The 26,049-nt window shown below is 48.9% G+C and overlaps 1 protein-coding gene and 1 long non-coding RNA gene across 3 annotated transcripts in view; one reads left to right on the top strand and one right to left on the bottom strand.

The window, feature by feature from the left end:
• The window catches only part of LOC141276462 (uncharacterized), a 101,072-nt gene extending 93,145 nt beyond the window's left edge, over positions 1-7,927 (bottom strand). The window contains exon 1 of the long non-coding RNA XR_012325999.1: positions 7,819-7,927. This is a non-coding gene — a long non-coding RNA (uncharacterized lncRNA). The remainder of the gene's footprint in view (positions 1-7,818) is intronic.
• On the top strand, positions 4,831-15,208 carry IFT22 (intraflagellar transport 22). Of its 2 annotated transcripts, XR_012325998.1 has the most exons (6): positions 4,831-4,952; positions 6,696-6,772; positions 6,891-6,980; positions 7,850-8,052; positions 8,827-9,103; positions 14,891-15,208. XR_012325998.1 is itself a non-coding variant. In XM_004312310.3 (5 exons), exons 1-5 carry the CDS (start codon positions 4,914-4,916, stop codon positions 8,973-8,975), a joined length of 558 nt encoding a protein of 185 aa, XP_004312358.1. In that variant the 5' UTR covers positions 4,831-4,913; the 3' UTR covers positions 8,976-9,411. The 2 variants fall into 2 exon arrangements, 1 of the variants encoding a protein (XP_004312358.1); XM_004312310.3 differs by lacking the exon at positions 14,891-15,208 and having other exon boundaries at positions 8,827-9,411.
• The last annotated feature ends 10,841 nt before the right edge of the window (positions 15,209-26,049 follow it).

Here is a 26,049-nt window from a genome sequence, read left to right as displayed (position 1 = left end):
GGGTCCAGTGGACCCAAACATGAATAAGACTCTTCAAAGAAGTCACAGGTTGTTAAAGGATGTAGCGTTTCCCAGTGAGGCTCAGGAAACACAGGGGCTGAGGAAGCCCTGACTCTGGACCCGACACAGCTGGTGCAGACTGAGAGGCAAAGCCATTTCTGTGCACAGAGGAGACACAGCATCTTTTCACACAGAAAGGAGAACCACTGCAAAGCCTCATGGTTCCTGCCTCCTCCCTGACATCAATTTAGGGTATGGACTCATCACGTGCCTTTTAGTAATAGCTCCAGTTGTGAATTAAAATGAGATTATATTTGGAAAAGCACAAGGTGAAAAGCACGATACAGGTTGGTCTCCCCATCTAGACTCGAGCTCCATATCTTGAGCAAGATGGTAAGATAGGAAATGTATAGGAGTCTACGTATTTTTCAAAACTCAAAGAACACTTAAAATAGGTATAATCGGGCTTCCCTGGTGGCGCAGTGGTTGAGAGTCCGCCTGCTGATGCAGGGGACACAGGTTCGTGCCCCGGTCCGGGAGTATCCCACATGCCGCGGAGCGGCTGGGCCCGTGAGCCATGGCCGCTGAGCCTGCGCTTCCGGAGCCTGTGCTCCGCAACGGGAGAGGCCACAACAGTGAGAGGCCCGCATACCGCAAAAAAAAAAAATAGGTATACTCTATTATATGTAAATTATGACTAAATAATGTTAATTTTTTTAAAAAAGGACAGACTCAACCAGAAAAGCATATGCTCTTCCCGCTTCTTCTTTCCTTAATTGCAGGCATGATGCCTGGAGGCACAGCAGCCATCTTGTGACTATGAGGTAACAAGCATGAGGACAAAGACTAAACCTTAGGACAGCAGAGAAAATAAGGTGTAAAGAACCTGGTGCATGAGGCCATTTTTGTGCTGCTGTACCATCTCTAGACTGTCAACCTTCACACTAGAATACAGTTTTGTTATTTCAGTCAAATTAATTCACACCCAAAATACAAAGCCCCTCCATCCAGATTACTTCCACTCCATCTTCATTTTTCATCAACTGAGAATGCATCCCTCCTCTTCTTCCAGAGCCCCAGTCTAAGGATTCAAGCACATAATCTTCAAAGGTGCATTGTGAAAACAGGGGGCTGCCCAAATGCCAGGGGGTACAAGTTCTCTGAAGACTCATGTCTCACTTGACCCGAGATGAGCAAACAGCACGCTCTTCAAAGAAATTTTCCCTCTCTCCCTCTTCAACTTCATGACTCTGATAACTTCCAGGTGATGTGCTTAAGTTCTACAGAAAGGGACTAGACGCTGGGAGACACTCAACACCTATTGTCAGCCTTTAAACCTCAGCCAAAATTGGATAGAGTCACCCTTTTAGCATCCTGTTACAGGTCTCTATGCATTTAGAGCCTTGCAGAATGGGGATTTATAAGATGTATGGAGAAAAATATTGAACGATGCACCCCAGTTGTAATCATAGCCTCTCCATTGGGAGTTTACTCACTGTCTGTCTCTTCACTAGAATGAAAACTTCAAGCGGTAAAGAGGGAAAGGGAGAGGTCAAGGGTGAGGTAAGGGAGCCAAACAAAAAAAGAAGAAAGAGATTGCCCCGAAAGAAAGCAAACGCATGATCATATTTAGCCACTTTTACAAAGCTATATGTATGTGTGGTCACGTGTTTAAAGATAGTAAGTGAAAAGTATTTTTAAAAAAATGATCAATGACCTCCACCACATCTGATGGTTGATCCTTCACCTTCCGTGACTTCTCTGGATCTCTTGGAAGCATCTGACAAAATGGATCACTCCCTGTCTTGCAACGCCATCCTGACTTGGCTTGCACGATGCCATACTCTCCTAGTTTCCTTCCTGCCTCTCTGGACGATCCTTTTCAGCTTTCTTTGCTAGATTCTCCTCTAAATAGAAGACTGTCCCAGGGCACTATCTGTCTACACTTATCTTCTCTGCCAACACTTACCCCCTACGAGTTCTCATCTAGTCCATGGCTTTCATGGCATTCCACATGCTGAGTGATATCTTGTCCAGATTTATAGCTCTAGTCCTTACCTCACCCATCAGGCACAGAATCTTATATCCCATTTCTCCCTCAACAACTAGCAGGCATCTCAAAACTAACATAACCAAAATAGAACTCTTAATCTCCCACCACAAACCCTGCCCCAGTCTTCCCAAGTCTGGAAATGGCAAACATTATTCATGTCAATGAATAATGACATTCATAAGTCAATGTCCTGGGACTCATCCTTAACTCCTCTTTCCCTGACATCTAATCCATCAGCAACTCCTGCTACCTCTACCTTCAAAATGTGTCCCAGATCCAACCTCCACTGCGGCCCTAGCCAAACCACCATCATCCCTCTCTTAAGCTACCTGAATACCCTCCTAATTGCCATGTATGCATCCACGCTTGTCCCCTTTGCTCCACACGGCAGCCAGTGATCGCTTTTAAACATAAATCAGATCACGTCAATCCACTGCTCAGAATCTTCCATGATGACTTTTTCGGCTGGCCAGTTTCCTAGCCAATATCAACTCCCCATCCCCACTCCCGCTGCCACTCTGGGCCCCACTTCTTGGGAAAAGAAATGTACAGAGCTACAATCTATATTTCCCAGATGCCTTTGCAGTTATGGAGGCTACGTGACACAGTTCTAACCAATGAGACAGAAGGAGAAATCACTGGATAGGGATTCTAAGGAAGCCATTGTTTTTCTGAGAAAAGGGAGTCTGTAGTACTGTATATCTTTTGACCTTTTCTCTTCTCCTTTGTTCCTGCCTAGAAAGCAAATACACAAAGGCGGAGCAAAAGACGTCAGGAAAGTAAGGAGATGGCAGCTGCATCAGCCCTTGTATGCCCATCCTTGGATTCCTTGTTAGGTGAGAAAATAATGAATCCCTTATTTGGTTAAGTTGCTGTGGTGGAGTTTCTATGACATAGCCAAATACAGTCCTGGCACAGGCTTCCAATCACCCTTAGAATGAATCCCCAACGTCTTATACAACCTCTCCAAGAGCATCTCCTCCCACTCTCCTCCTTACTCTTCCTGCACCGGTGTCACAGGCCCTCCGGGCTATTTTTGGAACATACCACGTTTATTTCCACCTCAGTGTCTTTGCCCTTGCCGTTCTGCTGCATTGCTCATACCCTACATCTTTCAGTGCTTTATCTGCACCCTCTCTTTACTCAGTTTTCTGCTTTAATGTCACCTCTGCACCACGGTGTTGCCTTGACTACTCCATCCAAAACTGGCTCCTTCACACTCTTTAACTCTTTAGTGATTTACTTTTATTCATAGCGTTTACCAATATCTAAAATTGTCTCTACCTGAGAGTACTTTTTTTATTAACTTGTTTCCTTAATATCCATCTACTCCACTGGAATGACAGCTTCAAGAGGTACAGGCACATCCCCAGTACCTAGAAGAACACACAGCAGGCATTCATTCAAAAGATATTGATTCGGGTTTCCCTGGTGGCGCAGTGGTTGAGAGTCTGTCTGCCGATGCAGGGGACGCGGGTTTGTGCCCCGGTCCGGGAAGATCCCACATGCTGCGGAGGGGCCCGTGAACCACGGCCGCTGAGCCTGCGCATCCGGAGCCTGTGCTCCGCAACGGGAGAGGCCACAACAGTGATAGGCCCGCGTACCGCCAAAAAGAAAAAAAAAAAAAAAAGATATTGATTCAATCAATCAGTTAAGGACATCTTGAACTTAAGGCAGACTCTTCCTTACAGTTCACCTTGTTGTTGTTGTTGTTGTTGTTGTTGTTGTTTTTCTTGACTGTGTTGGGTCTTCGTTGCTGTGCGCTGGCTTTCTCTAGTTGCGGCGAGCGGGGGCTACTCTCCGTTGCGCTGCACGGGCTTCTCACTGCAGTGGCTTCTCTTGTTGCGGAGCACGGGCTCTAGGCGAGCCGGCTTCAGTAGTTGTGGCTCGCGGGCCCTAGAGCGCAGGCTCAGTAGTTGTGGCGCGCGGCCTTAGTTACTCCGCGGCATGTGGGATCTTCCCGGACCAGGGAACGAACCTGTGTCCCCTGCACTGGCAGGCCGATTCTTAACCACTGAGCCACCAGGGAAGTCCCAGTTCACCTTGTACTGCAAAAAAAGCAGTTTGGTGTTAGATTTATTTTGGTTTTGTTGCTGTTCTTGTTGTAGTTGTTACACTAGCACTTCTGGGGGACTAGCGTATTTTGTATCGGCGCCCTTAGCATACAATGGCCTCATGGCCTCACCCAAATTTCTGAACCGGCTCCGCCTCCGTAATTTAAAACCGACTTAGTGACTGAATTTAGCAGCAATGCGTTCAGACACCTGCACTGCCCGTGAACAAGGCCGGGACATTATCATCCTTTTGGTTTCTCCCAGATTATCCAAATGACGGTGAGTGGTGAACCATAGAGACTCATTTTCTCCCTGACCTTTTCTAGACTGGGCCAGGGACATGATAAATCCGTTCTCAGTGTGGACAGTATCATGCCAGAGTGATACAGGCGTCAGATGCCTGGTTCCCACCCCACCTCACCAGCTACTTGGCCCGTTTCAGCTCTCGGGGTTACGGGGAGGAATAAAGGAGATTTGGGACCCCGCGAGCTCTGCGGGCTTCCCCGCTCACAAGTGAATCTGGATCCGGGTTTTTTACTTCCCTCTTACCCTCTTGCTTTGCCTTGCCGCCCACCCCCAACCCGAAACCCACGCCGCCCACCAGGCGGCCGGCAGACCACCCCAGAGCCCTTCGGGTGCCCGGCCCCCGGCAGAAACCTGCCCACTCCCGTCGGCCCCCGCGGCCGCTCCCGTCTCCATGGGAACGAAGGCAGCCAACCGGCGCGGCGGCTTCCGCTCCGCCCCGACGGAGGCGAGGACTCTGGCAGCGCCTGGGGTTCCGGCGGGTCTGCCGGCTGCGGGCCGCGATGCTGAAGGCCAAGATCCTCTTCGTGGGGCCCTGCGAGGTGAGGCCTGGGCCGGCGGGGCGGCAAGCGGGACCCGGGCGGGCGTGGGGCCCAGGAGCCGGGAGCCCAGTCCCACCGCGGCCATCCTGGTGTGCGCCGCTGGCTTCACCGTGAACTCGGTGTTCCCAGACCTCGACCCGGTTGTACTAAGGCCCGAAGGCCCAAGGTAGTGAGTGGCGTTATGGAATCAGAGCCTAGATCTCACGACTCTCCTTTGCGCCTGTGGCTCTCCCTAATGAGGTATGTCTGTGGAACAAGAAAACCAGGAGGAAAGACTGAACCATTACCTGGTCTTGGAACATTTAGCTTTTCCATGTGGGTGGTGATGGCGGGGGATTAAATCTACCTGTGTACTTCACACCGTACACAAGAATAAAATTCGGATAGACTAAAAAGCTAAATGTGTAAAAGAACAACTGTGGAAGTAGTAAATGAATAACTCTCCAACGTAAACACCCATCAGAATTGCCTGGTGGTCAGTTGCACAACTCGCTGGTCCTATCCCAGAGTTTTGATTCAGTAGGTCTGGGAGGGACCTGAGAATTTGCATTTTGTTGATGCTGGTCGTCCAGGGACCACTTGCTGGGAACCACTGTAGTAGATGAATATATGGAAAGCTATGTTTTTAATCTTGTGACAGGGAAGGTCTTAAACACAACACAAAAATGAAGAAGCCTTAAAAGAAATGACAGCAACGTTAAAGCCAGGGGAAACTATTAGCAAAATGCATGACAAAGAAAGGATTCATAGGTAGAACATACAGGAAAGTTTAAGAATCAATAAAGAAAAGAGAAGCAACTCAAGATAATGTGGCAAAGTCTGTGCACAAGAAATACAACTGACCAATAAGTATGAAAAGTCGCACAGTCGCAGAACACAGAACAAACAGATGGCACTTATGTGCTCATCAGTTTGGATGAGAAAAGTTTAGAATATTGATAACATGCAGTGTTAGAATGCTTTCAGGGAACGGAGTATTCTGGGATTGCAATTTTAAATGTGCACAGCTTTTAGCGTGGCAGTTACGTTTCTCAAAAGCTACTGTAGCTAAAGACTCCTCCACGTTCCCCATGAGTCCTACACAATGTGGAACAGATGGAAACACCCTCGGTGCCCATCAGTGAGCACATGTCTGGATAAACTAAGGTACATTCTTCCTTTGTGCAGCAGTGAGGCTGCAAATGAGGCAGTGAGGCAAATCCATGTAAACTGACACAGAGAACTCTCCAAGACTTAAACTGTTAAACAGGCAAGTAACGACAATATGCTCGGAATTATGAAAAGCAAAACAAACACAGGTACCTTTTTTAAATGGAAATTCTCAAACATATACAAGGGGAGAGAGCACAGTGAACCCTAGTATCCATTACCTGGCTTCAACAACAGAATTATTTCTCCACATACACATCTCCCTCTCCCTTATTACCCTTCTAATTTACCGGCCTTTCTAGTCCTTAAATGTGCCGCGTCCATTCCTGCCTGGTGCCTTTGAACTAGCTATTCCCTCTGCTGGGAAGCAGGTAAAGTCACCCAGCAGCAGAGCCAGCACTGAAATCTGTGCTCCCGGCAACCCAGAGCAGGCTCTGCCCACCCAACCAGAGAGAGCCCTCTGCCCTGGTGATCTCAGGGCGGCCGTGGCCTCTACTGCATCCCACCTGGGTCCAGGCTGGCTATTGGAGGGCCTGCTTATGGTTTACTTTTCTGCTCTTCAGCAACGATCTTTCACTGTCTTCATTTTCACAGAGTGGAAAAACTGTTTTGGCCAACTTCCTGACAGAATCTTCTGACATCACCGAATACAACCCAACCCAAGGAGTGAGGTGAGCCCTGACCAGTCCGCGTCCCACGCAGTCCCTGACCATCACCCGCCCCTGACTTTGGCATCCCCAAAGTATATTGTTTCCTAAGGAGAGGTGCTGCTCTTGTTTTTATGTTTAGGATCCTGGAATTTGAGAACCCACACGTTACCAGCAACGACAAAAGCACGGGGTGTGAATTTGAGCTCTGGGACTGTGGTGGCGATCCAAAGTACGTTTCCTTTAGAGCATTTGCTCCATCAAATGATTCAAAAGTCAGCTGCCTGCCAGGCATCTTGGACTTGGGCCTAGCGAGCGCCCTTCCTAGCATGTGTTAGGGGCTCCATCAATTACTGGTGACATGCATTGCTCTTGAAACTTTAGTGACTGGGTTATGATATAGTGAGAGGTCATCCATCCATGATTAATACTTAGACATCGTTTTCAAAGTCCACAGTTAGAAACCAGAACCATTGCTAATACGTGGACTCGAAAAAAAATGGGACGAGTGAACTTATTTATAAAACAGAAATAGAGGGCTTCCCTGGTGGCGCAGTGGTTGAGAGTCCGCCTGCCGATGCAGGGGACACGGGTTCGTGCCCCGGTCCGGGAATATCCCACGTGCCGTGGAGCGGCTAGGCCCGTGAGCCATGGCCGCTGAGCCTGCGCGTCCGGAGCCTGTGCTCCGCAACGGGAGAGGCCACAACAGTGAGAGGCCCGCATACCACACACACACAAAAAAAACAGAAATAGAGTCACAGATGTAAAAAACAAACATATGGTTACCAGGGAGGAAAGTGGCGGGGGGCTGATAAATTGGGAGAGTGGGATGGACATATACACACTACTGTGTATAAAACAGATAACTAATAAGGACCTACTATATTAGCACAGGGGACTCAATACTCTATAATGGCCTATATGGGAAAAGAATCTAAAAAAGAGTGGATATGTGTATATGTATAACTGGATCACTTTGCTGTATAGCAGAAACTAACACAACAGTGTAAATCAACTCTACTCCAATAAAAATTAAAAACAAAACAAATGCAGAAGCCAGAGCCACCTACCCTTCACGCTGCGTCCTTTTCTGCCACGCAGGTTCGAGTCTTGCTGGCCAGCCCTGATGAAGGACTCTCATGGGGTGGTGGTCGTCTTCAATGCTGACATCCCAGGCCACCTGAAGGAAATTGAGATGTGGTATTCCTGCTTCGTCCAGCAGCAGTTTTTACAGGACACTCAATGTCTGTTAATTGCACACCACAAACCAGGCTCTGGAAGTGACAAAGGAAACCTGGCTTTGGGTAGGAAGCCTGGACTTCTCCTTTCTGCTGTAGTCTGAAAAGCTCTGGGCATTTCTATATTGCCCTGTGTCTTGGAAACCAGCAGCCCTGTGCAGTTAAAGAGCATCTGCTGTGTCCTAGACATTTGTTTTTCTTACCACGTAAATCAGAACTGCTGGGTTGGAAGATCTGCTGTACCATCCAGGCCAGGATGCAGACACTTTAAAAGTAGGCAGACACTAAGAGGGGAAAAAAACCTGGTTTTAGCCACTCATCGGTACTATTAGGGACACTCTTTCCTGACTTGCCTTTAAGCTCCAATTTGCATGTGACACACACCATTACAGAGGTGTCAAAGTGACCATAAAAAACTCAAAATTCAGAAATGCCTTCCTCTGGTGTAAGAACAAAGAGGGCCTGGAAGTGGCTTGGAGAGCTGTGATCCTGTTGCCAGGTGGCAGTGTGATGAAACCTTTCTCTGTTAAATTGTGTCAAGCAAGGCACAACTTTATTTTTGGACTTGGGAAAGTTAAAGAAATTGGCTCCTGTACCACTCAGGTCCTGGGACTTCCCTGGTGGTCCAGTGGTTAAGACTCCTCACTCCCAATGCAGGGGGCCCGCGTTCGATCCCTGGTCAGGGAACTAGACCCTGCGTGCCACAATTAAGACCCAGCTCAGCCAAATAAATAAATAAATATTTTTTTAAAATAAAAAATAAAAGACTCAGGTCCTTTGGAGCTAGGAATAGCCCCTCACTAAAAGTTCCTGCCTAATTACATTATTTTCTTTTTTAAGCACCACCCTTGAACAAGCTGAAGCTGGTGCACTCAAATCTTGAGGATGACCCAGAAGACATCAGAATGGAGTTCGTAAAGTATTTAAGAAGCATAATCAACTCAGTGTCTGAGAGCAGAGACCGGGAGGAGATGTCAATTATCACCTAACCGGCCTTCACCTAGACGCTTCCGCATCCCAAATGAAGTCAATTTCAGTGCAGATCTGAAATCCATCCACCTACTAAGGTTCTCATCTCCCTTTGGCTGTAGAAGACATTTTCCTTATTTAGCCAAAGGTAACAGTCAGCCAGGGAGTTGACTCATACCATCTATTCTCTGTCCTCAGTTCAGCTGAGAAACTCCTGTTATTGAATTCTGATACCTTTGCCCCAGATCTCTCCAGAGAGCTGGAAAACTGAGGTGGTTTTTTTTTCCCCTTCACATTATGCCATACTGTAAAAGTTGTGGAATCGTAACTGTCACAGCCCAGTGATACCAACAGTAGTTCAATCCACGTACATTGGTTTAAATGTGATTTTCATTCCTTAATCTGTACAATCTGCCTAGGATATTCTTGAAAAATATTAGCATTTAACCTCTGCAAGATTTTATTTTTATTTAGATGTCCTTGATATCTGGACACCGTATCACACTGGAAGGTGGAATACATATACATCTTCTAAAAACGTTTTTTATTATCTCAGGGGAATTTAATTCTTTGTTTTTTTTTAATTTAATTCTTAAATATTATTTCATGTAATACAGAGAAAAACAATGTGATGTTGTCATAACAACCATTTGTAAAAATAGTCAAAAGATTTAATGCTCAGGATAAGCAAATATGGTGAGTTTATAGCTTATTGTACAAGTGAGTTTGTTTTAGTGATCTTACGAATTATTGTTCTTCCATAATTTGTACTTTTTGAATTTTTTAATACAGCCAACCTGAAAATATATTAAGTAGATCAAAAGTTAGATGTAGGGACTTCCCTGGTGCCACAGTGGTTAAGAATCCACCTGCCAACTCAAGGGACATGGGTTCCATCCCTGGTCTGGAAGATCCCACATGCCACAGAGCAGCTAAGCCCGTGAGCCACAACTACTGAGCCTGTGCTCGAGAGCCCGTGAGCCACAACTACTGAGCCTGCGTGCCCCAACTACTGAAGCCAGTGTGCCTAGAGCCTGTGCTCCACAACAAGAGAAGCCACCACAATGAGACTCCCGCGTACCGCAGTGAAGACTAGCCCCTGCTCGCTGCAACTAGAGAAAGCCCGCACGCAGCAACGAAGTCCCAACGCAGGCAAAAAAAATAAAATAAAATTAGATGTAGGTCTTTTCAACTGAGAGTGGAAGAAAAGTAGAGACACAAGAGATGAAATATATGCTTGTCTGCGTTCCACTCTTACAATGAAGAGGGCTGTGTGTGGGCAGTCTGCTTGAGAGAGTGGTGTTGGCAGATAACGACAGTTCCCTGGTAAATTTATTTATTTATTTTTAAATTTTATTTTTATTTATTTATTTTTGGCTGCATTGGGTCTTTGTTGCTGTGTGCGGGCTTTCTCTAGTTGCGGCGAGCAGAGGCTACTCTTCATTGTGGTGCATGGGCTTCTCACTGTGGTGGCTTCTCTTGTTGTGGAGCACGGGTTCTAGGTGCACTGGCTTCAGTAGTTGCGGCACACAGCCTCAGTAGTTGTGGCTGACGGGCTCTAGAGTGCAGGCTCAGTAGTTGTGGCACACAGGCTTAGCTGCTCCGCAGCATGTGGGATATTCCCGGACCAGGGATCGAACCTGTGTCCCCTGCATTTGCAGGAGGATTCTTAACCACTGTGCTACCAGGGAAGCCCCCTGGTAAATTTAGACTGAGCTACAGTCAACTCTTAGTAAACTGCCTGGATTATCCGTGAGCACATTTTAGGCCCAGGTTAATTTCCTTCTGCCTGACCTGCTCTCAGTTGGAACTTTTGCAAGGAACACAAGATTACGTTAATGCAAACTGTAGTAAATCTTCTTTACATAATAGCTGCAATAATAATAATTGATCTTGAGACTACAGCTCCAAAACAGAGATTATTTTTATCTGATTTTTAATGATTATCCAAGAGCTCAATAGAAAAATTACCCCAGCAGCTTTCATTTATGTCCATAGCCAGAGTACAACCCTTGTGAGCCCTTGAATCGAGAAAAATGTTTTAAAATTTAAGAGGCCAGGACTTCCCTGGTGGCGCAGTGGTTAAGAATCTGCCTGCCAGGCCAAGGTGTCAGGGTTTGAGCTGCCACTGAAGGATGTTCACTGCAGGTTGATGTGGTTGGATCTCCGTGGTAGAAAAGCCCCTCTGACCTCAGTGTGAGGGCTGGATCGGAAGGAGGACGAGTGTAGAGGTGGCTGCTGTCATTCCTTGGTTTGTGGCTCCATCACTCCAGTCTTCAAGGCCAGCATCTTCAAATCTCTCTCTGCTCCATCTTCACATTATCTTCGCCTCTATCTGACTCAACTCTCCCTCTACCTCATTCTTGTAAGGATACTTATAATTGCATTGAGGGCCCAGGATAATCTCCCCATCTAAAGATCCTTAATTTAGTCACGTCTGCAAGGACGCTTTTTCCAAGCAAAGTATCATTTACAGGATGTGCACGTCACAGGGAGTGGGGTCTGATGTCTTTGCGGGCCATTATTCAGCCTACCACAGATGCTGTTCACTGAGGCATTAATGGAAGAGGACGAGCAGGTTTTGGGGGAGTGACAAAGGACTAGTTCAAGGTGACTCAGCTAGGGAGTTAGGGACTGGGACAGAACTGGATCCCATGCCCCCACTCTTTCCACTGTCTTGTGTAACTGGGCAGATGAGTTTACAAGTGGACCTGGCTAAGAGTCTCACCCTTTGAGACTGAACCTAGTAAAGCAATAACAACCACAGCAGGGCAAATGACCTTTTTGGAGCTAAACCATCCAGAAAATGGTTTGCAAGTATGTTGCAGATAGATCTAGCATCATATTTCTTTTTTTTTTTTTTTTGCGGTATGCGGGCCTCTCACCGCTTTGGCCTCTCCCGCTGCGGAGCACAGGCTCCAGACGCGCAGGCCCAGTCGCTCCGCGGCATGTGGGATCTTCCCGGACCGGGGCACGAACCCGTGTCCCCTGCATCGGCAGGCAGACTCTCAACCACTGTGCCACCAGGGAAGCCCCATCATATTTCTTGAAACCAATCAAATGACCAAGTAGTATTCTGAAGCTCTGTTGTAAAGAAAATTACAACTTATATTGTAACCTGAATGTCCATATCTCAAAATTGTTCAGGAAAGCTCCTGGAGATCATTATACATTTGCTGGAACGCCAGAAGACCCTTATGTCCAAAGTGTAGGCTAAGTTGCTATAACAACAGATGGAGCTTTGCTGGTAACTGAGAACATATAAGAGTTAATAAAAGAGCAGTGCTCCTGATACCCATTGAAAAGGTAACTGCATTGGTACCACTTAAGAAAATCATTCTGAACTGTGGCCCTTCTAGATCTTGACTTCAGCCTTCCCCACCTGATTCCTGAGAACTACATGAATATCCTGGCTGTGGCGGATGCTTTTTCAACAGACGTACTCTTTCCTCAGGCAAGAAATGAAGGATTCTACATTTTAAAAACCAAAACCAAAGAAATAAATGAGGAAGATGGAAACTCTGCTTTTGAATGTTAAGAAGAAATTACGTATTTTTGACTGTGACTTCTAAACTGCTTTATCAGTTAAACAATTCTCTATGTTTATGATCTGGACCATTCTTCCTACCGAAGTTAAAAGCTAATGGAAATGTGTCTGCCAAGTATTCCCACTTCAAAAGGAAAGTTTCTTGGTGCTTTGATGTGAGCAATACCTCATCTGTCTTCTTACACCGTACAGTTCACTCCTATCTAGGCTTTCTGATAGCCTTTAAAAGTATGCCTCCTTTCTCTAAAGCCTCAGGCAGATTCACTCCACACTTACAGCTCTTTGGACCAAGTGTAATTATAGATCTTAGACTTTCAAAGTGTTGTGTAAAAACAAAAACATCTATTAAGACTGTTTATAATCCTACCGGAGTTTTGTGATAAGTAATTCATACAAGAACCATCGTGTTTTTGTTTTTTGTTTTAATCTTTTGTGTGACTTTACAAGACCTGGAAAACACCTAGGTGTGAATTAACCAGATCATGTAATGAAATATTTTGTTCAGAGAAATAAAATCCTAATTTTATCAAAGTATCAGGAACTTGGTTTCTACTGATAGAAACCTATTTCAAGTACTTTTCAAGAATATTTTGCAAATCCAGCTACACTTGGAATGTACCACCCTTTTGGGGGGGCAACTGTTAAAAGCAAGAAGTTGTGCTCTGCATTTTTAAAAAGTGGTGGCAATGGTCTTCCCTGGTGGCTCAGTGGTTGAGAGTCCGCCTGCCGATGCAGGGCACACGGGTTCGTGCCCCGGTCCGGGAAAGATCCCACATGCCGCGGAGCGGCTGGGCCCGTGAGCCATGGCCGCTGAGCCTGCGCGTCCGGAGTCCGCAACGGGAGAGGCCACAAGAGTGAGAGGCCCGCGTACAGCAAAAGAAAAAAAAAAAGTGGTGGCAATGGCTTTAAGATATCAATCACAAATGAGATGAACAATCTAAGGAGAATGGTTCTTACATATGACGAGACTAGTGTGAGACAGTTGGTGAGAGGTCAAATATACATGCCAGCCGCTTAATGTGGACTTGGTTCTATTAGCTGTGTAAGAGCCCTAAGAGAGCAGGGAAAATTACTTTGGTGGCCGTGAGGAGAACAGATTTAAGGGAGTGTCTGAAATACAGCACTGAGGGTTGGCACGAAGAGAAAGAGAGAGATTCTGTAAGTATTGGGGAGGTAAACATTGTGTTTGAGTGGAAAAGAAGGGAGAAGCAGGGAGGATTCAATCCCATATCCTTACTGTAGGTGCTCGAGGTAGTGGCTGTTAATCAATAACTACATTTCCCATAGTCCTTAGGGCAGCGCCATCTGCATTTCCCAGAGGGCTGTGCGATGCTCACGCCGGCCCTGAGCGTTGGTGGAAACAAAGTTAAACAGGAGGGAGTGTACTCTTTATGTTGCTTTATAAACAAGTTTTCCATCCTCATTCTCTCTTCTATCTTTCTTCTTTGTCTCCAACTCCTCTGTACACGGGCTTCAGGGGCCCAAATACCCCGGGACTGGTCTCCTTGGCAACAACTCGATGTTACCTTTTCTGTGCCCCGCGCGAGCGTGCCCGGAGGCTCCTGGAAAATGTAGTTCAGCCTCCTCCCGGCGGCCCAGACCCAGCCAAATGGCCCTGCCTCCTCGGGCTCCAGAGTCAAGGGCTGGGTGGCGGGCGCGCGTGGCCGGCCCGTTTGGAAGCCGTGGGGGTAGAGGCTGTTCTGCGTACGGCCACCCGGAGGCCCAGGCCACGGACAGTCTCCGAGCCGACTATCCCGGCCCGTCTCCGTGGTAACCGGCTGGCTGCAGAGGGCTGTGGGAAGTGTAGTTGGGCGGGGCCGGCCCGTGCGCAAGGTCTCTGCCTTTACAGCTCGCTTCCGCGGTCAGAGCAATTTTCCGCCGTCCGGGAGAGCTCCTCCCGCTTTTTCTCGACCTCCGAGCACCCCGGCAGGTGGGCGGCGCCCAGAGAGGTAGGGTCAAGGCGGGGGTTCCCTGGGAGTAAGTTTGACTGCGGTTCGTGTGGACTCACACAGTGGATCCTAGTGATGAGATGGAGATCCGAGTGAATCAGAGTGGAGCCTTTAGAGAGCATCTAGTCCAGTCCTCTTCTGTTAGAGAAGCGGGTACTGAAGCCCAGAGAGAGTCAGTGATTTGCCCCAGATCTGCCCACGCCTTTATTTCCAGCACAAAACACAGTGCCTGGCACAGAACTGGCGCTCGAGCATTGTGTCATTCCGTTCTAAGGACAAACTGTTGAAATACTTCAACAAATTACTAGATTTAAAAAAAAAATTTTTTTTAAGAGGGAAGTGGACCTGAGGAGACTATCAACCAAATGCAACCTGTAGACCTTATTTGGATTATGATTCTAACAACCAATTGTGAAATTTTTTTTTTTTTTTTTTGCAGTACGCGGGCCTCTCACTGTGTGGCCTCTCCCGTTGCGGAGCACAGGCTCCAGAGGCGCAGGCTCAGCGGCCATGGCTCACGGGCCCAGCCGCTCCGCGCGGCATGTGGGATCTTCCCGGACCGGGGCACGAACCCGTGTGCCCTGCATCAGCAGGCGGACTCTCAACCACTGCGCCACCACAGAAGCCCTGTGAAATTTTTGAAAATCAGGAAAATGTGAACATGGACGATATTAAGGAATTACTGTTTAAAATTTTTAGTTGTGATAATGATATTGGGGTTATGCTTTAAAAAGGAAAAGCGTTTTAGAGACACATATTGCCGACTTTATGGGTGAAATGATGTCTGAGATTTGCTTGAAAAATATCCATTGTGGTGGGAGAGGGGAGAGCAGATGAAAGGAGAGTGGCTGGGTGTCTACTGGGGGTGGAGATGGGTACAGGAGATCACTAAACTATTCTGTTATCATACACATTCCCCCAAAACGTCAAATGTAATTTAATTATCTAGAGATACATACTGAGTTACCTATCTGAAAAAAGATACACTGAGATTTACTTTAAAATACTCGACAGACACATACACACACAAAATGTGGTGAGGTGTGGTGGAAACAGGAATGGCAGTAAATGAATAGCTATAGAGGTTAGGTGATGGGAACATGAGAGTTCGTTGTATCATTATATTCTCTTTAGTGGGATTGAAAATTTCTATAATGAAGGGGTTTTATTTGATTTTTTTTTTTTTTTTTTTTTTTTTTTTTTTTTTTTTTTGCGGTACGCGGGCCTCTCACTGTTGTGGCCTCTCCCGTTGCGGAGCACAGGATCTGGACGCGCAGGCCCAGCGGCCATGGCTTACGGGCCTAGTTGCTCCGCGGCATGTGGGATCCTCCTGGACTGGGGCACGAACCTGTGTCCCCTGCATCAGCAGGCGGACTCTCAACCACCGTGCCACCAGGGAAGCCCTATTTGATTTTTTAAAAAACATATTTTATGTATTTCAGAACGTTTCTGAAATTAAGCTCATGAGGAGTTTCTTTGAAATGTAACCCTCCCACGGCACAAGTGAGCCTCCTTGGAAACTCCTCCAGTCAAGAATGACCCTAGCAATGATGGGGGCTGTGTCCTTGGCCCTCCAGATCCAGTCCCTTAGACCAGCATCAGGGAACTTTCCAGAGGGGAGGCCGAGGAGCTGCCCTGCCCCAGAGAAGAGTTTCAAGCAGGAGAGAGAAGAGAGAAGCTGGGAAGGTGACCAGAGTGACCAGAACTGCCGGCCAGGTGAGCAACTTGTCCGCAGCCAGAAAAGTTGTCCAGGCAGAGACCCCATGGATGGAACACGCGTGGCTGTAGTTTCTGAGCAGACCCAGCCCTCATTACAAATCAGAGGCCACGCAGAAGAGAACCCTCCAGTGTGAGCGTGTGGAATACACTTCCAGGTCACCCAGAACCTGGCGGTTGGGGCCACTGCGAGACCAAGTCAGGAGGGTGCTACTCTGATGGGAGAAGGATGAGCACGTGAGAGCAAGGCAGAGGGGCAGGGACCCCGAAGCTGGGTGCGTGTGAGCTGTAGGACGCAGCTAGAGAGAAATGGCCAGGAGGGCAGCCTCCAGGAAGCCTGGTCCCCAGCACGGACCTTCTCAGCGTGGCTCGTGCTCCGCGGGTGTGAAATGCCCAGGGCTGCCCGGGCAGCAGCCCCCACCGAGCCACTCAGCTCTCACACTAGCCACCTGGCCTCCGCTTCAGTACCCCCTTGGGGCACTTTTCTGTCACTTCTGCTCTTTTTAAAAAATAATAATAATACATTTTTTTCTCTTATCAACAAAAGTAATACGTGAGCAAGTTTTAAGATACGTATAAACGCGATGAAAAATTTAGTCACCTATTCCAGAGCCTATACCAGAATCACTGGTAACACTGTCTTTCTAGCATTTTCTTTCTAAGCATATATATACATTTTCTCCACTGTTCAGGTTTCTCAAAAAACAAACAAAAAAACAGGTGGGAACCTCCTGGGGTCCACCGCTCCTTGCAGCCCCAGCTTCATTTCACTGGGCTTCCCCAGCCAGCGACAACCTAGGGTCCGGCCTGTTTGGGAATACGGGTGCAGTACCTCTTTTGGCCACAAGAGGGGGGTGCCTGCACACACACGTCCATCCCAAAGCACTCGTGGGGGGACCTTCGGGTCTGCCCTTCACGCACCAGAGGTTTCCTCCTCGGGATCACGCCACCCGCACTCGGCCCTAGCTTTATTGCTCACTCGGCTCACTGCACCTGTTGGAAACCTCCTTGGTTCACGAGGAAAAACGACAGCACTCACACGCTCTCTCTGACCACATCTGCCCTAGTTAGACGAATCCTCGGACAACTCTCCTGGCAGTTGCAGCCCTGGGCTTCCGAGGGAAGGGATAAACTGCAGACCGCTCGGGGCCTCCCCGCGCTTAACATTCTTCAGGGCTTCCCATTTTTCTCAGGGTCCAGTCTGGGCTCCTTCTAAGGGCCCTGGGTGACCTGGTCCCTCCTCGCGTCCCTCCGTGTCTGCACGGGTTTCCTCACGTATGTGACACTGGCCCTCTTTCGGCTCCGGCTCCTCCCGCCCTGCCGTCACCCACGGCCCTGCCGTCACCCACAGCCCTGCCGGCGCGGTTGTCTCTGGAAGACGCTTCCCAGCACACACCAGGCTGATGCTTATTCTTTGAGCTCTTACCTGACGCGTCAGCCCTTCCCAGAAGTCAGCCTTAGCGGTGCAGGTCGAGGTTAGGGTTCTCCCCTGGCTTCCCCTTCAAAACGCATAGCCTCCTGGATCACCCACCTCCTTCTAGAATAGAAGTCCCGTGTCCCTCTTCCTCACTCAGTCCCCAGCACTGAAGCACAGCGCCTGGCCCTCCATAGGGCTCCGTAGAGATTTGCCTAGTGGATAAAGGGAGGAGTGAATGAATGAGTGTGCCTCTCTCTGCTCCCTAAAGTACAGCCTACCAAAGCCAGTCCCCTTCTCCCCTTCCATCCCCTTTCCTCCCGCTTCACCAGGGGCCTCCCACTGTCCCCTAAAGGACCCATTCTCTCCCTGTGGTGATGGGAAGACTTTGGGATCAGGAGGGAGACAGACCTGGACCAGCTGTGCCGCATGACAGCTGTGCCGCGTGGCAGCTGCGCGTGCACCTGATTTTCTTTATTTACAAAGTGGAGACCGTGGATGCCACGCACGCAGGGGCCTCGGAGACAGCACACGCTAGCCTGCCACCTGGGAGGCAGTCATTAGATCAGAGTTCTTCCGCCTCCCTCCCCAGCGCTCTCTCCAAAGCCCCCCTCTGAAACCAGGGACACAGACACCCCTGCAGTCTCGAAGGTGCTCCTGGTTTCCTGATTCCCCTCTCTCTTCCCCAGGGTGGCCCGAGCCACTTGTGGCTGACACCTCCTTTTCCCCTGTCCTTTATCCCAACACAAACAATGTGCCAGCTACAGAGTAGAGGAGATGCTTGAAAGATATCTGTTGAATGAATGAATGAATGAAGGGACAGGTCACAGCAGCATCCCTTGCGGCGTGTTCGCAAGTTGTCAGATGTAATGGTGGTCACCACCCTCTTGGTGGGAAGATGGCCTCCTGCCCCCTGGGCAGCACCAGTGACAGGTGGGCACGTGGCAGACACAAGGCCAGGACTTTACTGAGGGGAGAGGAAGGAGGAGGGACCATGAAGAAACATCGATATCGAGGCCCTGTGGAAGAGGAAACTGCTGAGAGCTCTGGAGCCTGGCTTCTTCTCCCCTGCACAGCACTAGGTCCCTGGGCAAGTTGGCCCCTCGGGCTGCAAGCGAATGACTGTGTCCCCAGAGCAGACTGTCTCCCGAGGGGTGTCTGCATCCCTTCCAGCCCAAGTCTGTCATTCCATTACAGGTGCTAGAAGTGCAAGTTCCAACGAAATCGTTTTCTAAATTCGCCCTTTCATCATGTTTTCCTCTTCCATGACCATTTGATACGACGTGTGCTCTGAGGCCCCTCTGACAGTCCTCCTGGGGCCCTGCATGGTCTCCGTGTTTCCTGAGGCCAGAGACCCCCCAAGAGCCCCCTCATTTATGACGAGCATCTGCCCTCTCTCCAGTTGGAAGCTTCGGGTGACGAATGAGGGCTGATTTCTCCTGAAATGATCACCACCCCTGATGCATTACACGATGAATCTGCAGAAGGACTTAGCCATTGTTGGGTGAGGGTTGTGTTTTCTCGGACCGCCGTTGTGCTCACGAGGATATAGGTTTTCTCCCGTGTGATGGGCTCCAGGCTGAGCTCTTTGTTTGCACTGTCTTTGCTTCCCGTGCCCCCAGCCCTCCCCTGTGAGTTCTCAACTGTGATAGCGGCTGCCTCTCTCGGAGGATTTTCCTACATTGGCGCCATTCATAGGGAATCTCTCTAGTATGAATTACGAGATGAATGGAAATTTCCCCTTATTCAGAATAGCCAAAGATTTCCTCTGCCGAATGAATTCTTTGATCTTCTGCCAGAATCCGGTCCAAGTGTTTGGCCACGTGTGTCATGCCGGTGGAGCGAGGTTTGGGCTTAGAGTCTGTGGTTTCCCAAAATAATACCTTCAGCATAAAGGCTCCAGATCCTGGCCTCTGGGGAGCAGCGGCCCCCCAGGATGGCCCCCGCCGTGCTGCTTTGGCAGAAAGGCTGAGCACAGGTGTTGACAGCATGTCCTTGTCCCTGGCCTCACGCTGTGATGACACCATAGGAAATGAGTGTCACAGGCCCCCACTTTGGCCACGCAAACCTCCGTGCCTGCAAGAACCCTCTGGCTCTTGTGATTACAGCAGCGCGAAGAGGAACCACTGGCTGAATCCTCTGTTTCACAAGGGGGTGATGAGGGAACCATGTTCTGAGCACCCATGGTCATGGCTCACGTGCAGCTCCCCCAGGAATGCAGCCGCCACCACCATCCCTCCGAATGCTGCCCACCCTTCAAGCCCGGCCCAAAGCCCACCTCTTTCATGAAGCCTTCCTGGGACGCTGCACGCCTGCAGTTGGGCTCCCAGCCTGCACTGTGCTCACCAGATCCACTGCCCCTGAGCCCCGTCTAGCACCCCGGTAATGCTCTGGTCCTTCGTGACCTTCTCGTGCCTTTTTCTTCTCGGACAGACAGAAAGCTCTTCAAGGAAGAACCACATCTTGTCCTTTGTATTTTCCACGGCACCTCTGAGCACCAAGGGACTCGGACGACTTGGGGATTGGCGACTGTATGCAGCTGTGGACACCGCAGTGGACGCAGAGAGATGGATTTGTGGTTCAGGGCCATCTCAGATGGAGATGCGCTTACCCTTGACTGAAGACATAGCCTGCCTTCTCTGGGATGGTCGTCGGCCATTCTCCTCCAGGTCACACAGGAGGAAGGTCAACTTGTCCTTATTGCCACACTTCCTCCCGACCCGGAAGCCAGATGAGCCCTGATGTCCGTGAGGTGGCAGGGGCTTGGTCCCCATTGCCTCGGCTCTGCCTGGGAGGCATTGCTGGCTGCCATGCACTGCGCTAACCTTGGGAGTGACCTTGAGAGGGGGAGGCAGGGGACAAACAAGAAACCAGGATGTTGGAGAGCTCGCCCGTGTCCTGGATAAGGATGGCTGGCTCAGGGTCCACCCTCAACATGAAGTTGGAGCTCTTTGAGAACAAGGCCTATGTCTGAAGCATCTCTGTATTCACAGTGCCTCGCTTAACACCTGGCACTGAGTGCTTCTGTGGTTACCAGCAACCAAGGTTACCAGCGTGGAGGTAACCAGGAGAACGATGTTAACGACTGTACTGAAACGTCCCACCTGTGCCACCCCCGCCACGAGTACATCATCCTTTCGTATACGGCGAAGTTCTGGGTCCCAAGCGCAAAGTGCAGGAACATCCCTTGTCTTTTGTTAGCTGCAAAATCTCTACGTCCCCTACCAAAAATGGGGACAGGTTCTGTGTATATATCCAGCGATTTATATAGCCGTGGCGCTCTCTTCTAAATTGCTTTAAAAGCTAGTAAGTTAGAAATGCTCGCGGTGGGGTTGATAAGAGTTAGTCCCTAGTGTTGGCACTGCCCATAAGAACTGCACTTCCTAGAAAGCGGAGGCTGCTTCTGAACAGCTGAACCTTGAACCTGGTGAAGATGTGAGCAGATTGTGGAGCAGTAAGGAGAGGAAGGGGGCCCCTTGCCAGCTGCCTCTCTGCCTGCTTACCCGAGGCTCACGAGCTCACGCACGCCGCTGTCTCTGGCCAGGAGGACAGCTCCTCACTGGGCTTTCGTGCTCCTGACTTGGAAGTGTATAGCTGGAACGTCATTTATACTGGATCTCCAGAACACCCTCTCAAATCACTCCTCTAAGGACTATCGCAAGACCAAATCGAGTAAGAAATGATAGAAACAGGTAGAGGAGATTGAAATGACTCATCAAGGCTGTTGGGAGAGCAGGGGACCGGAGGGACACGGACTCTAAGCCCGGAGAGACTAGGGTACTCTGACTCCTGGGGAGCTGGCGAAGGCTGTTCCAAAGGCTTCTAGGAGCTCAAGAAGCTAGAAGGAAAGCTGTAAAGTGCTTTATGGTATGTAAAATAACCCCCCAGCGCCACTCGCCACCACGAGGGGCCCCAGCGGAGCTCCCCGTCAGAACCGCCAAGCCAGCTCTTTCGATGGGGACCAGCAGGCGGGCTCTCCCTGCTGGGGCTCAGCCCCACTCACCGGGTACGTGAGAGGCTCTGACTGTAGCAGTGACTCGCGTGCGTTTAGTGCCTCACGTGCAGCATCTCATTTAATCCTCCCAGCAACCCTTGAAATGGGACATTTCTGTCCTCAGATTACAAATGAAGTAACTATCTCCTGGAGAGGTGACATAACTTGCCTAAGGTCACGCAACTAAGAAGTAAAGGAGCAAAGGTTCAAATCCAGGTCTGCCCATTATCCATGCTCTTCAAAGTTCTCGTTTTCCCACTGCGGACTTTTTAATTCCCTTTGCTGGAATCACCGGTCCATCTTCTGTCCGTTACATGGTCATCTTGAATTAGTCCTGCTTCTCCAGTCGGTCTCTTCTGTGGCCTGTCAAAGCCACAAAAGGGTCTCTAAGATACAAGTCCAGTAATGTACCAAATGCTTCCAAGCCCTGTTAAAGCCACGTTCATGAGAATGCCCGGCTTCCTACTAGCAGTCGCTGGAATTTCTGCGGTAGGAGTTTGGGGAGATTCCAGGTGGTGGCAGACTCAGGAATCTGTGACTTATGCTCTCAATTCTGTAAGTCAGGTAACAGGCGGAGCAAAGCAGGAACATCTTATTTCTGCTCCACCATGTCTGGACCTTAAATAGGGTGACCCGAACATCTGGATTCGGCTGGGCAGGTTCAACTGCGGCCGTAAGTCAAGGGCCTTGGTTCTGTCTGCCAGCCAGTTTCCTCTCCTCTTCTCCACATGGCATCCACTAAAATGGGGCTGAAATGTCCAAAAATGGCTTTTTCCCTTCTGTGCCTGGTGCCCCCGTGTTCTGCCTTGTGGCGTCTCTGTGTAGAGTGGCCTGATCTTATCTTGTTTCCCTGGGCTCCAGGAACCCACTGTCTCTGCTCTTCTCCACTCCATTACACCTGCCACACACACACACACAGCCCATCCTGTGGGGAGCGGCCTCATCCAGCCCCCCCACCAGGTGGCTGTGTTGTATCATATGACCCCACCTCTGTCACCCTCCCCACACCACACACACAGGCAGGTCAGGGGACCAGGATCTCTATAGGCTGGCCAACAACTTTTGAAGTTGCCCGACTCAAAAATGTAAAGGAAGACAGTCAGGCCAGGCAGTTTCCCCTTTTAGGAAATTTGAATCCCCAAATCAGACCGTATAGGCAGCAGTGTGTGACACGATGTCATGAGGGCAAGTAGGGCCATGTGCTGGCCAGAATTACACTGAGGAGGAAAACTGGAGACCGAAGAAAAGCAAACCAAGCTGTGACAGGGAGAAAACGCGATTAGAGTTGGGGGAAGAATGAGCCTCTTGTGGAAGAAGAAGAAGATAAAGGAGGGGATAACCTGAGCAGAGCTGGGGCTCCGTGAAAAAGGCAGAGAGAGGAGCCAGCCCTGGAGCCGCCCTGCTGCCCGGGCTCACCAGGCCTGCCCTGCCCCGCTCCCCAACCCATGCGATGCACTGCAGCAAGCTCGTAACTTCTTCCCTTTGCTGTCTGTTGGCTTAGAAGTGGGCACAAGACTTAGTTCTGCCAACAAAACTTACAGGGAAATGGCTGGGGGACCTTCTGGGAAGATTTTGCTTTCTGATTAAAGAAGAGAGAGTGAAGAGGCCTGTCCCGTCTTCCTGCTTTGAACAGGAATGTTTGAGACGTGATACTTGGAGCTGTAGCAGCCATCTTGAGACCAGGAGGCAACAAAACCAAGGGAAAAAGCCAACATACCAAGGTTGGCCGAATAGACAGATAAAAAAAGCCTGGGTCCTTGATGATACCGTTGAGCCACTATACGTATCCTGGAACCACCTACTTCCAGTCTTGTTGGTCGCTGAATTGAATGTCTTTACTTCCTAAGCTGATTTCTGCTCTTCGCAGCCTTTGCCATTCTTAACCAGTACAGCACTCCTCTGAACCTCTCTGTCATCAATTCCTTACAGCCCCATGGCTCTTGGTGTAGCTCCAAATGGAAAATCAGCCCAAGTTTAGACATTGGAAATCTTACTTGTGTGGTAGGAAATGCAGGTCAAGACTGGTCACGGCCTACATAGGCAAGCAACTTTAGCACTTAGTTCCGAGTCCCAGGGCCTACAGGGCACCGACAAGGAAGGAAAGATTCAGGAAAGTTCAGGCGTATGGGCATGTCTTCTAAAATGGGGGTCATCTTCTAAAATGGGGCTGAATGATGAATTTTAGAACAAATCAGTGGGATAGTGGTAGGGGGGTATGAGTCCCTGGGATGCAGAGCCTAAGCAAGGGCCACGGAAGGCACACGGAAGGAGCAGCAAGTTGGAATGGGCAAGGGGTGGGTTGGGTTGGATGAATTCTAGAGAAGGAGGCCAGTCCCATGCAGCAGGATTTTATGAGCCCCACGTACCAGCTGGAAGAAATGTATGGCAGCTAGAACTACACTGGTGCAAAACTAAGCCCTTTAGTTACTCTCCAGCCAGCCTTAGTGACATTGCATATCCTCTTAGGAATAAGGTGCCATGAGTTGTGGCCACTCCCCACTTTCTCCATTCTTTGTCCCTTTTTTCTCAGACTTTTCTTCCTGTCTTCTCTATGCAAAGCCAGGAGCCAGAAATGCACACGACCTGAATCTCTTCTCCCTCGACTGGGGAATGGATATAGTGGTGAGCAAGGGCGTCTTCTAGGAGACTCAGAATCCTAGGCTAGGGGTGAGGAGTCAGGTTGGGAGGAGAGAACACAGTCGGTGGATAAGAACCAGATGAAGCTTCTTCTGATCCAGCTTCCATCAAGCAATGTGGTTTTCGTGTTGCTTCAACACAAGAAAGTGTGCCTGACCCTTCCCTCATGAAATGAGAAGTTGAACTCAAGAACTGTAGCCCTTGCTCTTTAAATGTCTAGTTTTAGATACAAAACAAAGAGGAACTGGCATCCTCCTAATGTAGCCTTCAAATACGAATGATTCCATTACATTCAGAACTTGAGAAAAATCACCACCCCCTCTTCCCATCACAAAATAGTCTTCAGCAGTAGAGATGTGGCCCGTAGAAGTTCCTCGAGTTAATGGGGCCCGAACACAGATATGCTGCAGTCATAGTAGAATTTGCAACCTCCAGATCCTGCCAGGAAGCCTCACCCCCTCAACGCGGTCCTTACACGCTCTGCATGATTTATGGAGTCCTGACCCCGAAGGCCCAAGCCAGGCCGCCTCTGCTGTTTACCTATTGCATTACTTCATTCATTCAGCAGAAACGTACTGAATACCTACTAGAATTAGAAGTTAAGCTTACAAAAGCAAGCTTATAAGCTTATCTTCCTTACTTCCTTAAGGAAGATAAGTCATTAGAGACAAAAAAAATTCTATGAGATAATCAGGGACAGAAATGAAAGCTTTGGTTGCAGTGGAAGAAGCAAAAAGTTTAAACCCCTTCTTAATGCAATTAATGCTTTAATGCGATACTTAATGAACCCTGAATCCCCCACCCCACCCCACCCCGGCAAAGTTTCCCCATATACCACTAAGGATTCTCTGATATCCAATAAGGAAAAGAACTGAAGGCTTTTCCTCAGTCTCCACAATCAAGGTTTTTCTCCAGAATGAATTAGCCTGATTACTGACTAAAAGCTCTCCCACAATCTTTACAACGAGAGTGTTTGTTTCCTGTGAATTCTCCAAAGATGAGAAAGGGCTGCACTATCCCCAAATGATGCTCCACATTGGCTTTACTCACAGGCTTCTCTCCAGCATGAATGATCTGACTGACGTCCAGCATACGCCACGCTTCCCCAGACAGCTTTCCACATTCACACACGCCCGCTTCACATCCCGAATGAATTAGCTGACATTGTCTGAGGCTAGAACTCTGATTGAAGGTTCTTCCTCATCCATCCTGCTCCCGGGGCTCCTATCCGCTCTGAAATCCCAGATGTCTAATTAGCTCTGAGCACTGTCTAAAAGCATTTTCACAGCCATTACGTGAATATGGTTTTTCTCCAGTGTGAATTCTCTGACGTTGAATGAGCTTGACTTTTCCTGAAAGCCCTCACATTTGTCGCATTTGTAGCGTTTCTACTGAATGCAAATTAGCTGATTCCGTGTGGTGTCGGAATGCTGCCAGATGCCTCCTGCAAACAGGGATTCTCTCCAAGATGAATGTTAGAATGTTCAGTAGGCTGGGAGAGAAAAGTGGCCTCTGTACATAACAAATATGTTCTCTCCAATATGCATACTGTAATATTGAATAAATTCTGAATTCTGTTCTAAGAGTTAGCCACATCTATCTTATTTGTGGGTTTTCTCACTTCTAAAAAACATGTGTATAGAATTGCAGATTTTCCCATATTCATCCCATTCATGGGACGGGGTCCCTAATGGTCCTCTAGAATGTCTCTGTATTTACAGACCTCTCGAAACTCAGACCTGATCAGTATCTCACAGGTACCCTCTCAATGCATCTGCCTATGAATCTACGGCTGCAGAAAGTTCCCGTTCAGGCCAGATTGTTGTTCTTGGCCCCA

The sequence above is a fragment of the Tursiops truncatus genome, chromosome 15 (genome assembly GCF_011762595.2).
Source record: "Tursiops truncatus isolate mTurTru1 chromosome 15, mTurTru1.mat.Y, whole genome shotgun sequence".
NCBI lineage: Eukaryota > Metazoa > Chordata > Mammalia > Artiodactyla > Delphinidae > Tursiops > Tursiops truncatus.
This window is presented reverse-complemented; position numbering and strand designations above follow the sequence as displayed.